This window comes from Sitophilus oryzae, unplaced genomic scaffold, assembly GCF_002938485.1.
Source record: "Sitophilus oryzae breed Bouriz unplaced genomic scaffold, Soryzae_2.0 scaffold_1743_pilon_pilon, whole genome shotgun sequence".
Classification (NCBI taxonomy): Eukaryota; Metazoa; Arthropoda; class Insecta; order Coleoptera; family Curculionidae; genus Sitophilus; species Sitophilus oryzae.
This window is the reverse complement of record NW_022146439.1, coordinates 800,253-818,532: the sequence shown is the minus strand read 5'-3', so window position 1 is coordinate 818,532 and position 18,280 is coordinate 800,253. Positions and strand designations below refer to the sequence as shown.

The 18,280-nt window shown below is 31.6% G+C and overlaps 1 protein-coding gene across 11 annotated transcripts in view; it reads left to right on the top strand.

Annotated features, from left to right (window-relative positions):
• Positions 1 to 16,776, top strand: part of LOC115881827 — an 89,023-nt gene extending 72,247 nt beyond the window's left edge. The window contains exons 8-16 of one of the 11 annotated variants that reach the window (XM_030899502.1): positions 639 to 783; positions 849 to 961; positions 1,040 to 1,063; positions 2,120 to 2,392; positions 3,986 to 4,202; positions 9,417 to 9,669; positions 10,830 to 10,982; positions 11,771 to 11,802; positions 16,196 to 16,776. In XM_030899502.1, coding sequence (XP_030755362.1) covers positions 639 to 783; positions 849 to 961; positions 1,040 to 1,063; positions 2,120 to 2,392; positions 3,986 to 4,202; positions 9,417 to 9,669; positions 10,830 to 10,982; positions 11,771 to 11,798 — 1,206 coding nt within the window. In that variant the 3' untranslated portion in view covers positions 11,799 to 11,802; positions 16,196 to 16,776. Of the gene's footprint in view, positions 1 to 638; positions 784 to 848; positions 962 to 1,039; positions 1,064 to 2,119; positions 2,393 to 3,985; positions 4,203 to 4,283; positions 4,355 to 9,416; positions 9,670 to 10,829; positions 10,983 to 11,770; positions 11,803 to 16,195 lie in introns of those variants that run through there. The other 10 variants (XM_030899500.1, XM_030899499.1, XM_030899498.1 and 7 more) reach the window with 10 other exon arrangements.
• Positions 16,777 to 18,280: the final 1,504 nt, after the last annotated feature.

Sequence of the window (18,280 nt, the reverse complement as noted above, 5' to 3'; positions counted from 1 at the left end):
TTAGTACATGACATAAATTAGGATTGATTGAGGTGTTCAATTATTTTCAGTCACTTCCTCTTTTACCGGAAATGATAGCAACTTTTGATTTTTAAATGGTGTCCTCGATATTATTTTACTATTCAATAAAAAGTTACATTCCGACTAGAACGATATCTCATACTCATATGACAGCTTTTGACATTTTTGCATAAAGAAAATAGTAATTTAATTCTGGAGTGTCATTACCAAACTAATTGTAAAAAAATGCTTTTTCCGAATATGTTAATGAGCCACCCTCGTTCCATTTGAAAAAATGAGTTTATAATTAAAAATATGATTTGAGTATATTTTAAGAAAGATTCATCAAATAAAGGCTCATTGATCAAAATTTAGTGTTTTTAACACAGCAATTCTACATAATTAACAAATATTTTTTTTTTTATGAAATCCAAATAAAAAAGTTATTGGGCTGCTACGATGATCGAATATGTTTCATTAGTGAGTTTCTTTGCTATTTGATGTTCAAAAGTTTCTTGTTTCACTCTGTGAAAGTAATATACCTATTTAATCTAATTATATTTGTAAATATGTAGTTAAAATGAATAGCTATTAGATCTACTAAAGGATAGTATATTTATTTTCTTTTATTTTTACAGTTCCTTTTCATCGAGGGTGCCGATATACCGAATGTCGGTAGTAATCAGCCCTTTAAAATTAAGGAAACAATCAGGACACCCTCACCTAGTCGCGCGAGGCTTTCTACCACCACTACCACTTACCTTAACGGTAATCAGTATACAAGTAACTAGTTCCTATTACATTTTCAACTCATTAAAAGTTCATTCCAACTACTTTACTTATTACAGATAATCTGACGAATGGAAACCACGTACTAAATTCAGCACTGACAGATTTAGAAAGAAACAGACAGTTTGGCAGTCCAAACAAAAGTACATTAGTTATTCACAGCGTTCAAAGGGTACGTCTGGTTTTGATTTAGAACCGTTTAGTTTTATTTTAGATGTTTTTGACTAACACAGCTTTGTTTTGATTTTAGCAGCCATCACAAAGATTTGTAAAGGTAAGAACACGAAAGAAGTACTTCAGTTCGCATCGTTGTTTTTTTTAACAACTTTGTTACTGTTGGGGAACCCTTTTATTTTTTGGATATGTTTCGATTTTAAATAACTAGTTTCTAAATAAATTTGTAATAAAAATAAATAGGTTTCTTAATATTTGACTAAATTCATTAACAGGGCATTAAATAAAAATAACATCAAGATTTGACTACACAATATCTTATAATGTATAATTACTAAAAACGTAATATTTACAATTTGTTGTTTTTTGTACTTAAATTCAATGTTTTTTTTTTTAAATAATTGCTAGATACTGGGTGATTTTTAGTTTGATACGTTAGATGTTTATTGAGAACTGGTGATAAGATTTTTTTGAAAATTTGGATTCTTACATAAACGCAACACCTGCTCCATTGATCAAAAATTTGTCGCTCGTTTAAAAGGATCCGAGTAGCATATTTCATATTTTTGAAACAAACTGGCTAAATTACTGCCGGCGCGGCGGTATAGATAATTGACGGAAGAAACACCCCCCGTTAGGGGGTTTTACATATTTAACACCATCAATACCACTGAACAACAAGGTAAATTTTTCAAGTACGGCGGTTGTTGCTAACTATTTTTTAAAAGACAGAAATACTGCTTATCTTACTAAATGTTATTGTTTTTCCTAAACTTTATTCAGGAAGTTGTAAAGCCATTTGGAAAAAAATCGATTATATTCTGTCCAACGGAAGGATGTCATGACAGTGACAGTTGTATCTGTCGACTTAATTGACAGGTAAGTTGCATTTTCCGTCATTTCTGGATGTCATCTGTCGAGATGTTCCCTGACTTATTGGACAGACCATGTTATTGTTTTATTTCAAGTATTTTATTACCGTGAAAATTTTAGAAATTGTTTATTTTCTAATACTTTTGAAACATTCATTTACCGATTTCGTAGTTAACATTATGAGATATGGTGTACGCAGTAATTGAGCACAAAAAAAAACTGAAATCTAATAAGCTAAAGCTAACTTTGTGTGAATTTTTCGTTTTTTCTTACTAACTTAAAGCTGGAATTGGAAAATGGGGATTGGAAAGAAGTAGAAAGGCTGGAGATAAATCCAAGCCAAAATCTTATCGATGCCGAAAAGCAAAACGTTGAAGTGAAAGTAGACGGTGACAAACTTAAAGAGAAGCTAACTGAATTACATGCAAATGGAAACAGTTCTAAGACAGAGGGAATACAGGAAAACGGAGTACCAGTAACAGCGGAAACAAATGGTGGTGCAAACGGTGATACTTCAACTAAAGAGAACGTTAGTGATTTAGAGTCGTCGGGAAAGGTTTGCAACTGTCTTTTTCTAGTCCTGTCTTCAACTTTATCTGTTATTCTATTTCCAGTTCTGGGACAGTTCTCGTTTTAACTAACACAGTATTTAAAAACTAATATTTTTCTTATTAATACCATATTGTTTAATACTTAGATACCTTTTAAAAAAGTACGGAAAAGTTATCTTTAAATTTTACTATCTTGTTAATCCATTAAATTAGGCTTTCTGTGCATTTTTTTCATTTCTTGAAGTTATTAAACATTTTCTTCATAAATTTAAGTCCTTTCTTATATCCTAAAAACTTGCGGCTAAAAAGTGGATCATCTTGCTTAAAAATTTGCAATTTATTAGAATCAAATTTAAATTAACTGAATGACAGTTATCTTTACGCTTCTTTTTTATACAGGGTGTCCCAATATTTTGTGGACATAGAACTACTACGAATTTTTGAAATCAAAATAAGTTCATTTGATACAATTTACCTCTATACAAAAGTGCTTCGTTTGTCGGCTAGAGGGCATCAAACTTAAACACATTTTCCGATTTGAATGAGATTTTGGGTGCCTATGTTTTGCTAAGTCTTTAACATTTAGCATTCACAAAAATAAAGAAAAAGCACAGGAAGAGTGAAAACTACCCCCACCCCTACATAAATTTTAGTATAAATATTTTCCAATTCAACTCACCACTGATTTTCTTTTCGTAAAATGTTCTTTCTAGTATTTCATATATATTTTGTATCTTATAAAAAAGCACCATATCGCATAGTTTTTGAGAGAAAAAATTGGGGAATTAATTTTTCCAAAGAGCTACAAAATATATAGGCCATACTTCCAATAAATTCTGTGGACATAGAAGAACTACGTATTCTTTGAATTAAAATAAATTGATTGCACATAATTTACCTTTATACAAAAGTGCTTCGTTTGTCCGTTCGAGGGCATCAATCAAAAATAAAACGGAACGTTAATTAATTTTGAAGTTATTAATTTTTTTAAGCTTTTATGAAGCTTATTGTTAAATATGATTTGTTATACTAACGTAAAATTCCATATCTTCGGCAACTAGATTATTAAGAGCATAATAGATGTTATGCGCCTCCATAGCTTGATGGAACAAAAAATATTTTTTGGAAGTCAGCTTCGGAAAAATATTTTTTCCTCAAAAAGTATGTTTGGTGGCGTTTTTTTACAAGAGACAAAAAATGTAGTAAATACTACAAGGACCATTTTACGAAAAAAAAAATCGATCGTCGGTTGAGTTGGAAAATATTTATAGTAAAATTTACGTAGGGGTGGGGGTAGTTTTCACCCTTGCCGTACTTTAAAGTTTGATGCCCTCTAAAGCCGACAAGCGACGCACTTTTGTATAGAGGTAAATTATGTCCAATGGACTTTATTGATTCCAAAAATACGTAGTAGTTCTATGTCCACGGAATATTGGGACACCCTGTATATGCAAACATTCGTTATTCTCTGCTTATACTTATCTTAAATAATTTTAAACAACTTACGCAATGAATTTTAAAATTGAGAATTTTAAGTCAGTCTCTAATTTTTATGCACTTTTTCGATTTGGAAATATTAGATTTTAATTAATTTTTAGGCAGGTGATTTCTCAGCTACTACTACTCTTCAATCCCAGTCTACTTCAGACTACGAATACAGAGGGCGCCCTAGAAAACGCCGAGATTTCTTTGGTACAATCAAGAGGCGATTGGGCAAATCGAAGAACAGATCGAAATCGGCAGGTCCAGAAAATGACATCGGTAGAGATGACAGCTTAAACCGATCAGTGTCAGCTGACAGAGGAAGAAACGATCGTAAGTGTTTCACGTTTTATGCTTGTTATTCCTTTTTCAAATTTCCGCAGAACATCAGTTACAATCAGTATTTGTTTTCAGATAAATTTGGCACCATTTCTAGGCTACACCTTGAATATTATAATGGTAATTTTTAGAACTACTTTAAAGGTTTCGACTAATCTATCTCTCTTTTGGTATACCTAGAAATAATTCTTAATATTAGAATTAGTATATGTGGTTGATTAGAACAACTCATACAATGGGCAACGGAAAGTTTCTCTTCTAATGCCGCGACCGTACATGCGGCATTTGGTGATTTACGAGCGCTCGTCGCCGATCTCCGATCAGTGTGGACAGGGAAGTTGGAATTCGGCGACTCGATCGGCGAACGAGCGCTCGTCTCTATGTTGTAAAAGCATCTAATCTACACGGTATCTCAGCGGTGTGGGTGACGTATGTATGGGTGACCAAACCAAACCATTGGAAATTTTAGTCAGTTGGTACTTATTATTATTACGTTATGAATGGTGGAAGTAAGTAATGCCTAGCTATAGCCTTCAGCTATGCAGCTGTGACTCCATTTGTAAGGCCGTCGCGTCGCTTCGAGATCGAGACAATAATGTGTCCCACAAATATAGAACTTTTTTATTTTTTTACAGCTGTTTTTATTTTTTATTTATTTACATCTATCGATAATAGCAATCAAAATAAGCCGTAGGCGTAATTTGATTGCGTTGGTTAGTCTCTGGGGGTAAGTTTTTTTAGATTGCACGCGAAATACCCGATTATCGTTTATGCGCATGCGGAACTGCGGGTTGTAAAGTTTCACAGCCCGGATAGATGCAAGAATTAATCTAAAATCGTTTTTTCGTAAACGTCGTAATCTTCATGTCTTTTGTTTTTTTTTTCTTTCAAAACGTAATGGTCAAAAAGGTGAAAACTGGCAACGCTGCAAGCAGTGATACCGTGCCGGTTAAACGCTAGTCCACAAGACACAAATACAGAAGAAGTGCAAGCGCCCTGTTAAATATTGGAAAGTGAAATTGACTTTTAAATTTGACACTGTTGACAAGCCTACTGCTACTAGCGCCCCCAATATCCCTTGTAGGAACTACGGACTATATTGTCACGTATGGCGGGAAGTTTAACAAAAAAGGAATTTTAATTCTTTAGTTATTTTTAATTATAACATACATAAAAACACAAAAAATACACATTTTTTTAAAGATATGTTTAATATCAATATCAAATATACAACAGAAATATAATTCTTCACAAAAATTTTATAAATTAAAAGAATAATGTTACAAGTACATATATCAAGAGACAAAATAATTTATATAACAAAACTGAAAAAACGGCGCCGTAGATGTCTAAAGCTTGTTTCATATAGACGCGAATCGCGAATTGCGATTTTGCGAAACTGCTCTCATTGGTCCAATTTTAATGATCATGCAGCGCTGTCAGAAATTTTAAGATTTTGGCGATTCGCAAGATTTAAAATTTGGGGGGCGGGAAAGTTAAAGTGTTTTCAATTTTTTGCGAATATTCGCGCGATTTGAAGGTTCGCGTTTGCGCAGAATGGTGTTGTGATCCGGTTATCGATTATTTTGACGACGCTGCCGCAAAGTACCAAAGTACAAAGTAACTGAAAGCATTTCTCCAGGTGAAATGGGTTCTCTTGTATATGTTTTTGATATAATATGGTGACAATTTTTCAACCAAGTTATCAAACTCCTATACAGACAATCTGTGAAAAACATAAACACATCATAGTCAGTAGACTCAATCTGTGAAAATTCCTAAATTTTTCTCATCTTTTTCCTCATTTCTTGAATTAAATTGCGATAAGCACCTTGTTGCTTACGAAATTTAAATATTTCACATGTCCCAAATGACCTATAAACCCGTTCTTTTCTACGTTTTAACAATAAGTAAATGGCAATTTTGCACCTTCTGTTCCAATCCCACAATCGTAATCAATATTCATAATCATTAAACAAATTTAAACTCATATTGTATCCTATAGAATATAAAATAAAGATCGTAAACACGAATAAAAACAAATTAAGTTATCTCAGGTTATGATTTTTTTTAGTAACTTTCAGTGGAGCAAAAATGAAATGTCCCTAAAAATTCGCGACTGTATAAAATAGGTCCAAATTTTGCGAATATTTTTTGGCGAATCGCTTTTCGCAATTCGCGATTCGCGTCTATATGAAACAAGCTTTAGAAATGAAGATATATGTATATCATAATTTTGAAAGTAAAATTATAATAGGGCTGGTATTTCTGGTCTCGGGTGCCGATTTTCATGTGTACGAAGAGTACGGTCAATACGCTTAGCAAAATAGGATGTACTGGATAAAGACAGAAGGCAAGAATTTTCCCAAGCGCATGGAATCTAGCGTCAGATTAAGTGGTTATGTAATAAATGCTTAGTATTTTTGCTCTCTCCGACTTACTAGATTGCCATAGCGATTCACTCCTATATCCTATAGATGTAAAACCAGGTATGGGAAATGTCATCGATCATCATTTTTAAGCCAACTGGACGATTATTTCAAATATACAGTATATAATTCCAATATCCTAAGTGGAAAGAAAAAAAATCACCTTTCTGTTTTGTACTATGATCCGTTTCTTCCGATGGCTCATCTCGTTCATATTTAGGAAGGTATCCATAAAATATATATTTTACTATCGGTCCTGGGATGAAAAAACATAAAATTCAGTTTGATTTGATGATCCTTTTCTGTTACCTAAATCAGGAGAATGACAATAAGCATGTGAAGATGAAAAAAAAATAGTACACATTATTTATCTGCACTTACCTACACGTTAGTCCGAGAAGTTTTATCAAAAACCTATATACTTGTCTAAATAATTATAGTATTAAATTTGCAAAGCAAAGTGCAGCGTGTAAACAAAAGAAATAAAATGGCGGCAAGTCAAGGCGGGTCCAGGACAAGGAAAAAAGTGGTGTTCGAATGAAAAATTATGGGTCACCAAAAATTGTTTGCCTGCTTTCAACGCACGCTTTAGAACGAAAAACAGATGAATTCAATTACTGAAAGACCGTCAAGGTTTTATCTGTCACTCTTGTCAATAATTTATCGGTAAGGAAGATTCCTAGAAAATCGCTTCTAGCCAAGTTTTGAACCATTGCCAGTTCTCCCATAAGAAGTGTCATCCCCCTGCGCTAGTCTATGTTTGTCTATGTTGTTGCTATCAGAGCTCAGCGATGCCCGCATGTGTGGACGGAAAGGCGAAGTCCGATGACGAGCGCTCGGAAATCGCCAACTGCCGCATGTGCGGTCGCGGCATAAGACGTTGTCGAATTTACCACGAAAATTTCATAAGACATATATCTAAAAGCATTTGATTTTGTATAAATGCTTATGCGCTTTAGATATTTAGAAATACGGGCTTCATCGGATTCGCTATTATTAGATGAGCAAAGTATTCAGTATCAGATATAAAGATGATGGATTTTTCATTCATCATTCATATACAGAATTACATATTTTGTAAATTTTTAAAATATCATAGAAACTACTATCAGAGTAAGTAGATCGCCGAGTAGCGACAGAAACCGTCGGCTCTTTTGATGTGGTGGGACCAAATTTTCTTTCTCACTCATTTGACGTGTTTGACAGATAGACTACGTATTTAACTGCTCAACTTATGAAGTGGTCCTATAAACATGGTATACACTGCTTACAATTTGAAGTGGAATTAATTATAAAGTTTTATACATATTTTTTTTGTTTTCTTTTATCCTTATTTCTAAATTTGAATGTATAAAATATCTTACCGCTAATAAATAATTAAAAAAACGATTCGTTGCCTGAGGTATCTGGTATACTTGAAATAAAGTATACAGAGATATTTGATAAATGGCAACTTCGCTTCTTCATATGACAGATAACCTACTTATTTCGCGCAGCCGCAAAAAAAAATTGATAACGGGACTGTCGCTACTCGTCGGTTTACTTACTCTGCTACTATCTGAATTAAAAGCAAAAAGACAGTTAGTAAAAAAGACAGAAAGTAAACATAGTTATTTTAAAAAAATATCAATAATAAACGGCATGCTTTAAGCACGAACAGATTTCGGGGGTGATGTTTTTTATATATTTTTTTTTGGTTTGGCATTTCTGTACAGATTTATTTGATTATACAGGGTGAACCAAAATTACAATACACAGGGTGCGAAGAAGTCCAATATCGTCGTTGTTAATAAAGAAAATTATAAAAATGTTGCGTGGCCTTAAAAATATTGTGTTGTATACAGGATGTCTCAAAAAAAGTTGTGATAAGTTTTTTATAATTTGCACCCCTCCCCCCATTTTTCTCTGCATAATTGGATTAAGGATAAAATTTGGTATATAGTACACTATTTTTATTTGAAGCATTATGCGGTGTTGTTATTTTATTTCTTATTTACTAAAAAACTTTGGTTAAAAACATTATATCCGAAAAGTGGTTAAAAATTGGAGTCAATATAACTTTATTAATACTTAGGTATATTTTCCTAAAAACCAAGGCTAAGAGAATAAATCCGCGAAGGAAATTTTACATTATCTTATACAGGGTAATTTTTATGGCGTCGCCAACATTGCAATATTTAAAATGCTACATCTCATTGTTTTTAAAGCAACCCCTTTTATATTATTTTTTGTTTAAATGTAGAATTAAAAATGACCATTTTTTGTATTTACGGTGTATGAAATCTATATAATAATATGTCAACATATAAGCGTGATCTTTTTCTGACAAATACCGATAAAATTGTGATTTTGGTTCATCCCTTGGAGCGGAACTTGTACTTTGTAGCGGAATGCCAAATTCGAAAAAAATATATGAAAACACTCTCTTATTTTTAACAAAGAAATCACATCTCAATCATCTTGAGCTGACTGGAAAGCATGTAAACTTGGGTAAGTGAATGATAAAAATTTAACTGTATTTGAAAAATTAAAAAAATATAGGCATAAATTAAAAAAGAAAATTAACAATACTAATGTGTAAAATGATATAAAATCTGGCATCATTATCTTTGGAATGTATTGGTCTTACATCATTTATTTTAATATTAATTTAATTAACTAATAAAGTGAATCTTTTGAAGCCTATTATGTAAATATATAAACGTCAATGTTACCGCTTTAAACTTTTCTTCTACATGATACATTTTTGAAAATTGTATGTAATAATGGTTTATTTCAGATTATCTTAATCCACCTGGTCGCGAAGAAAATTCAAGACGGTCCAGTCTGTCCGAAGCTTCTGGTTTAAGTAGCGCATCTACCCGTACCTACATCAACGAAGCCAGCACGTTGGTGTTAGAAACAATCGAAAACGGAATCAAGAAACACTACCTCGTGCCATTGTCTTTAGCGCAGAAATCCAAATGGAAAAAGAAAGGCGTGAAATTGCATATATTCAATGACCATACGTTTGTAGCGAAGCATTTGCAAGGGTAAGTTTAAAAAACACTATTTTTAAGACTAGTTGTACATATATATCGATATATACATATGAAATCGTACTCAGACCCGACCCCGGGCCTGAAATGTCGAAATCGGGTCTGAGCCCAATGAAGCAACGTAGTTTTTGGGCTCGTATAAGCGGTTTAATAAATCTATATATATATATATATATATATATATATATATATTCCATAGAGACGTGTATAAAAGATAGAGTAACCATTGAAGCTAAAAGAATTTCGGGCTTCCATTGTCTTTATATTTTCAGGTGATCTAACTTGTATTATACTTGATTATTCCAGTTAAAAAAACTTTTTAGATGAGTTGAACTATGGTACCGAGCATAGTTTTAATCACCGGTTTTGCTAGTGGGGCATATTTGGGACTATTTCTGCTATAACGAATTTTTTTAAAGGTACATAATTATAATTTTTCGATGATGTTCATAAAACATTTAATCACTAGTTGATTAAAAAAAGTATACCATTAATATTGCAAATTATATTTTATCCTCTCATATTATATTATGTCTATATAATTTTTTTATTATGTAACGAGCACTTTGTTTACTCACTTGTTTCGTCGAACTGCGTCGAAACTATGAATTTTCAATTGACCGCCATCACTGTTTCAACCGCCCTTGGTATGGGGACCATTGAAACAATTTTTTTTTAATCGTACACTTCTAAAACCGTACCCCAGAAACTAAAATGATGTAAATCTTTTTTGTAGATAAAAATACGCTCTTGAATTTGGCATATCACCATTTTCGCTGGGATAAAAACCACTATAATTATGAACGATGAAAGTCAAATTGTTTCAACTGTACCCAGTGTACCCTACTAAGGCATTTGTTAACATTATTTCCCTATTGACATATGGGGTTGTGCTTTAGTGCCGCAAATTTTAAGTCCATGTTAAACATTAAAAGTGCAGTTTAAAATATCTTTTTATAAAACTGTGTGTTTTAGCACTATTTATTTTGTATATTTTAATTTTAAAGTTTATTAAAAATATCAATTATCTATTGATTAGCTGTCATTATTAAAAACTTAAAGGATTGTTTTTCCATCACACGGTATATTATTTATGCATTATAAATTAATTTTTAGAACTTAGTCAAACTTAATAGAAATATTTTTCTTTGTAGTGGCACCATATGTCAAGTATGTGCAAAAAGTATAGCGAGGAGGTTTGGCAAGCAGGGCTACGAATGTCGCGATTGTTTCTTAAAATGTCACAAGCACTGCCATGTGAAAGTTAATGATAATTGTCCCACATCCACTATTCACAACATTGAACTGTAAGTATTAAGATAAATGTAATATTGTCACTTATTTTTAAAATTTGTTTTTACCTGATATAGTCATTTCCCCTATACGTACTATAAGAGGTAAAAAATATACGTACCTACTGAGCTAGATTTTCACATACATAAGTAATAAAAAACATAGAGGCTTATGTTATCTTCTGACTTATACCTTTAGGAAAATAAAATAGTATTAATTAAAATTAGTAAATTTTCACGACGCTAAAAAATCAACAAAATAAATCATGGTAGATTCGAAGATATATTAGTTTGATACATACATCACTGTATCACTGTGAGTTAATTTAATACTGAAGAGAGGCGAATATGAATATTTTTTGTTAAAAGTATTGTGTGACCACTCTGTTGTAAATTGTACAATTTTACCTTCTGTGCGGGTAAAAGCAGATAGAAGTGAATATAGGTTGCACGTTGATTGGCCTTTAAGTTTTATCTCTATGTTTTTTATTATCTAAGGTCTGTTGGTAACTTTTTTATTGTAATCTTTTATTAATGAATGTGTTTAGTATATCTTTTTCTTTTAAATATTTTCTTATACATATTTAGACTTTATATTTTTTTGCAAAATAACTTAAAATATTTATATGTGATCTATACATTATTAATATGATATTCTGAACAATGACAAATGCACTAGTTCCTATTATAATAAATTCCTAAACATAAATATTAATAAATTTGCCCTGGCTATAAAAATAAAAAAGTTACCTAGAGTACGCACTTTATTTGCATCACCCGTTTATATTAAAATAATTTTCTAGATCTATGCTTCCTGTGTTAAGCGAGTAAGAGGGTAAGGTACTTTCTTGAATGGGCGTGTAAAGAGTTTCAATGCGCTTCTTGCTATGTTTTTATGCAGTTTTGCATTTTATATTTTTTCTATGCCTGAAATGTGATAAACTTACTACATAGTTTTCATAAACTTGCTATTTCTTTAGTTACCAATTTGTTTCTTGTGTGATGCTATAATTATTAATAGACTCACTATTTACGTTAGTCTTTTTCTCTATTATACCGATTTGGTCATCGAAACTGTGAGGTTTGGATTTTAACGTGTCAGACAGTGATGTAGACAGCTTAATGGAAAAACAAATGTACTAAAAAGAGATAAAAATTGTGCATCAAAATTTCTAACCACACAAGTAGGCGTTTACGAAAAATGTTGCATCTAGGGTTGGAACTTTATTTTTCACTATTAGTTACTCATTTTTCTACAGCTGTAATAGATTATATTTAGTTTAAATATATTATCATAATTTCAGTAGTATACATGAAAGTTTTTAAAATAGCTTATATTTTTCTACACATATTTTCCTACAAACGTAAAAAAACCGGCAACACTGTATGCCGCTTTTGATTTTGTCTCCGGTCAACCGGTCATTTATATTATTATCTGTCTATATGTCTCACTCATTAAAATCCAGACCACCTAAATTGGATGACCAGCAAGGTATACACATATATCATATTATGGAATTATTTTTCGGAATGTGAAAAAATAAAACAAGAATTATTTACTTCTGGACTTTCTAAATTGTATTTTTTTGGTTGACCGTTAATAGCTTTAGCATTATATCGCTTACACAGTTCTGTATGTCGTTTTATTGTCAAAAATCTTGAATATGCATTAATATTTTACTGAATATGTCGACAATTATCGTCATAATAGACGTTTCTCTGTTATTGAACTTATGCACTAGTATGCACTAGTTTTATATTCTTTATTGCAATTTTACATAACTCCCAACTACTTTTGTTATCCACAAAACTTGTGTCATCTACTTACCTGACCAGTGAGTCACACTAGTTTTGGTTATGGTAAACGGGTAAACTATAATCCTTGTCTATAATATAGATCATTCAGGGACAAAAAAGTATATACTTGTGCAGAACATCCTGTAAGAAAGAACAAACCTAAATAATACTGTTTTCTATGATTTGTATGGGTATTAGAAAAACAGAGTTTATAAATCTTTGTTATCCTATATACAGGGTGGCCCATCGAAAACGTTCCGCAAGGTATAACGGCCAGGGTAATTTTTTTCAGAAAATCCAAAAACACGTCAATTTTGTTTGTGAGGGGGACAACTTTTGTCTCTAAAATGATTGCAAAATCTTCAACCTTCTAAGCGGGGGTGTCATCCCCCAACTTTTTTCAAATGGGAAGGGGGGTCAAATCGCCGCAACGAAAAGAGCTTTTTATTCTCTATATTTCCCCCCTTCGTTTTTGAAAATCGGTCGAGTCATTGAGAAAATATGAAGGATTGAAATTTGAAAAGTTTATTTAAACATTTATCAGAGTAAATGATAAGGATAAATTCCTTCGACCAATTTGCTGTTTTTTTCTTATTATTTCTAGATGTTTACGCATTTTTTCACTTGCCACAAGGTTGAACAATCAGGTGCGGTAGTTGCTAGATAGCTGTTCTGTGACTCGTGCGTTGAAGTTCTTCTCAATATCGTTAAACTTTTTAACGATTATGATGTACTCACTTGCAGAAAAAGTGGAAATAATCGAACTTTTTGTTTTAAAATAATGAATGTGGCAATCGGGTTGCGCAGATATTCCATGAACGCCATCCTGACAAACATCTTTATGGCAAAATTGTTCGCGAGTTAGTAGCAAAATTTCGCAAAACTGGTTCCGTTATGAATAAAAAGAGACAGAGGGAAAATTCTGTAGTAAATGAAGCTATGGAGGTATTGGTCCAAGTTGCCATGGATAGTACGCTGAGTACAAGAAAATTAGCGAAAGAGACCGGCGTGAATCGTACAAGTATCCAAAGGATATTAAATAAAACACAATTTCCACCCGTACAAAATTCAGTTGGTACAAGAACTCAACGAAGACGATTTTGATCGTCGCGGGCTGGTATTTTTGGAAATTTTATTGTAGGTCATTTTAACGATATTGAGACCGCACCTGATCGTTCAACCTTGTGGCAAGGGGAAAAATGCGTAAACATCTAGAAATAATAAGAAAAAAACAGCAAATTGGTCGAAGGAATTTATCCTTATCATTTACTCTGATAAATGTTTAAATAAACTTTTCAAATTTCAGTCCTTCATATTTTCTCAATGACTCGACCGATTTTCAAAAACGAAGCGAGGAAATATAGAGAACAGAAAGCTCTTTTCATTGCAGCGCCACTTGACCCCCCTTCCCATTTGAAAAAATTTGGGGGATGACGCCCCCGTTTAGAGGGTTGAAAATATTGCGATCATTTTTGGGGCAAAAGTTGTCCCCCTCACAAACAAAATTGACGTGTTTTTGGATTTTTTGAAAAAAAATATCCTGGCCGTTATGCCTTGCGGAACGTTTTCGATGGGCCACCCTGTATCTCAATATATAGGCTGTGCCGGAACAACCAATTTGGACTGCCTCATAAAACCATAAAACTAACAGATACTGTTGAATTAAACTTACCAACAACACCTATCATTGTTATATGTTCTTTTGTTGTACAGATTATATTTATTAAGATTTCAATAAAATTGTCCCACTGAAAGAGATGGATTAATTTGTCCATAAGTACCCATAATTTTAAAAACTATAAAATTATTAAAACCTAATTTCAAGATTTTATTTCAAATACAATAATTAAGTGAAATATAAGTGTAAAAATTGTTTTTATTTTGCATTTTCTCTGGAAGATCTCACTTAAAATGTACCATTCTTACAGCTAAATAAATACATAATATGTACCTCTTACAATAACCTTACCGTTTATCTTTAATAAACTCATTATTTTTCAAATTATTTTTTTACACTATACGTTATATTCGTAAGTAGCATATCCTGCATATCATTTAAGAATGTTCTAAGTTGTATTAAAAATTTGCAAATGAGGTTGTTTAACTTATTTTTGCTCGCAAATTCGCATCTCTTGCAATGATATTTTTTTAAATAAATGAATAACAGACTTTCTAGATGCATTTTGTCCATTTTTTCGAATTTTGGCAAACAAAGATAAACTGCCACTTTTTTTATGAGAAACTTACCGAAAAACTAATATACTTGAAAAATTGATAAAAAATCATAAAAATAGTACACCTACATGTGAAAAATCTAGTTTTGTTGATATCTGAAAAATTGAAAAAAACTGTTGACTGTTCTTTAGACCTAAAATTTCTCTTAATTTTTTTGCTACCACGGTTCGTATCCCCAACTACATTGTCCCCAGTCGTAGTTCCATTCATTATTTTAAGTAGTATTATTCAAAAAATAGAGAAGTTGTAGTTCAAAAAAATTCCTTGTCTGGCAATGACAAGCAAACAGCAGTATGTCCACAGCACACAAGGATATACTTCTGTTTATTTGTCTATCGCCAGTGGACATACAGCACATAGAAAGGCTAAGATATTTTCTCCATTTAATTCGAATGAGATAATATAATATATGTATTTAATACGTCGTTTCTGGCATGATATTGTATCTGTGTATGTAGTTTGCAATGTCACCTTTGGTTGAAAATCTTAAAAAATGGACAAAATGCATTTAGTAAGTCAGCTCCTCAAATATGCCATAATTGCCTTGCGGGTGTTTGATAATCGCATGTTTGATAAACGGTATATCTTGAAAATAACTTCACTTAATATATGCACCTCACAAAATTGCATTTATCCAATGGTAAAGTCTGTCCAACTGGTCAGGGAAGATTTCGACAGATATCGAAAAAATAATTCAAAATTCTATTTACCCGAAAATTAAAATGACAGAGAACTGTCGCTGTCATGTATTTTCTCGTTGGACCGACTTTACCTAAGACAGACAGTTGAACACACTACAGTACTATATCTAAGTACATAATTTCCACACGCTAACAGGAAAAAGTCATGTATAACTAACCTAACTTGTGTGGAAAGTGCGAGTATCTGTAAAGTGAGACCATTCAGAATAATTTAGTTGAATATCAGTTTCCAGTATGTAAAGTAATTCCAAAGGCTAAAGTTGGAAAGGACTGATTGGAGACTCTTAATTTGTTTTTGCAGATGATGCCTACCAAAACAGTTCCGATATTAAGAGCCCTAAACCATTCCAACTGACTTTGGAAATACTATAATACTATATTCACTTTTCCTAATTTTTTTTTCTGTATCTATGAAGTTATTTTCTAAGAGGTACTTGTATAGATTAGTTTAACGGATTTAAATATATATTACTAATATTTCGTTTTCGTTTTTAGATCTTACATTCAGAATCCCTATACGGATAAGAATTTGTCATTATTATAAAGAAAACTCGGCGTTACCAGATCCATTTTTTACTTGAACGGGTAGTTTAGTGTCAAGTCTAGTTTTTTGACTCAAGGTTGACGTTTAGTTTATTTTTCGATTTTCGTTATGGCGATGTTTAGTCTAAATATTACTTAATCTGAAGTCGATAAACTAGGCTTTTTAGGATAAGTTCTGTTATGCACAAAAATTTTAAAGCTTTACTTCTTAAAAATACTGTGGTTGTTTTATTTTGCTTTATTGTTTTTATATATAATTTATATTTTTTATTTTATTAATTTATTTGTAAATACTTGCTAAGATTAACACGATCTGAAGAAATTGTCTATTTTAACTACTTAAAACTTTATACTAAATTAAAACATTGTAAAATGTTTTAACAGGATAATAATCGAACTCATAATTTTTTTTAAGTGCCTGAGGAATCTCAATATTTTAGGTGTTTTTGTTTCTCGCAAGTGGTGTTAGCGATAAGAAAATTTTAAAGAAAATTGTTGTCAAGATCAAAGAGTAATAAAATAATGGAAGTACACTGTCATTGTTTGTTTTTTACCTAAATATTTCGCTGGGAATAAATAAAACAGAAATAATTAATTTAGTCTTTATTTAGAAAAAAATCCATTATTTACAAAAAATCACAGAATATAGATACGTGAATATATTTCACAAAGAACGTTAGTAATCGCAAAAATCATGGACAGAGAATTACAATCTGGTAAGAAATGAAATTCATAGTTTGTTCTTCATAGCGTTATTACTTTCAGTGATAAGTATAATATTTAAATACATCATAATATAATATCTAAAATCTAAAGAAAAGCAGTTTATTGCACACTTGTGAAATGTAAGTAAATGTGTAAGCCAATAGCCTATGTAAAAATTTGCTTTTTTATTTTGAAGATTTTTTTACCAGTGACGAAAAATCTAGAATCATTTTCAAGGAAAAGTTTGGTTTGGTTAAAAAAATTGGTCTTAAAACCGAAAAAAAAGGAACATAATTTTCAGAGTAATTTTAAACTCATAATTCTTTCTCATAACGATTGGTTATAACTTCATAGCTAATTTTAATATTAAAGCGAATTTAAAAAAGAATATATTTGAGAATCAGGTTTATGGAATAAATTCATTGAATTTATGTATTGAAATTAAATGTTTAAATAGGAGCAATTCTACATGTCAGGCTAGATATAGATTTGAGGTTAATAACAGAGTACGTAAACCGACGGGTAGCGACAGAAACTGTCGGCTCTTTAGATGTGACGGGACCAAATTTTCTTTCTCTCTTTTGACGTGTTTGTCTGATAGACACTCTAAATAACTGGTTAAATTATGAAGTGATCCTATAAACATGGTATACACTGCTCATACTTTGAAGTGGAATTAAGTATTGAATTGATAATATTTTTGGAATATAATGATACAATATAAATTTCATAAAATATCTTACAGCTAATAAATAAAAAATGATTTAGGAAAATTCTTTGCCTGAGGCGTAGGTACTTGAAATAGAGTATACCGGGTGCGTCTCAAAAGTGGCTTGTTTTAGTTAAAAAACGAAATTTGTTATGTTAGTATATGACATAAATTAGGATTGATTAACGTATTCAATTGTTTTCGGTCACTTTTTTAAATGGCACCCCCGGTATTTTTTTACTTTATTCGATAGAAAATGTCGCTCTGAATAGAATGACACATCATATGTCAACTTTTGACATTTTCGCATATGGTTTATTTGAAATTATAACTTGCGGTTCGTAACGAAAATTTGACTTGAAATACCAAGTGTGTGGTATCAAATTATTGGTAAAAAATGCTTCTCCCAAATATGCTAATGAGCCACCCTCGTTTCATTTGAAAAAATTGAGTTATGATTAAAAATACGATTTGAGAATTTTCTAACGGGCCAGGACAAGCCACTAAAAACATTAGACGATCAAATCTATTTTTCCAAGGCTCCTTGATGAAGAATTAGTGTTTTTAACATAGCTATGGCAGTCTAGATTGAATTTTAAAATACAATTTTTTATTAAGCGAGA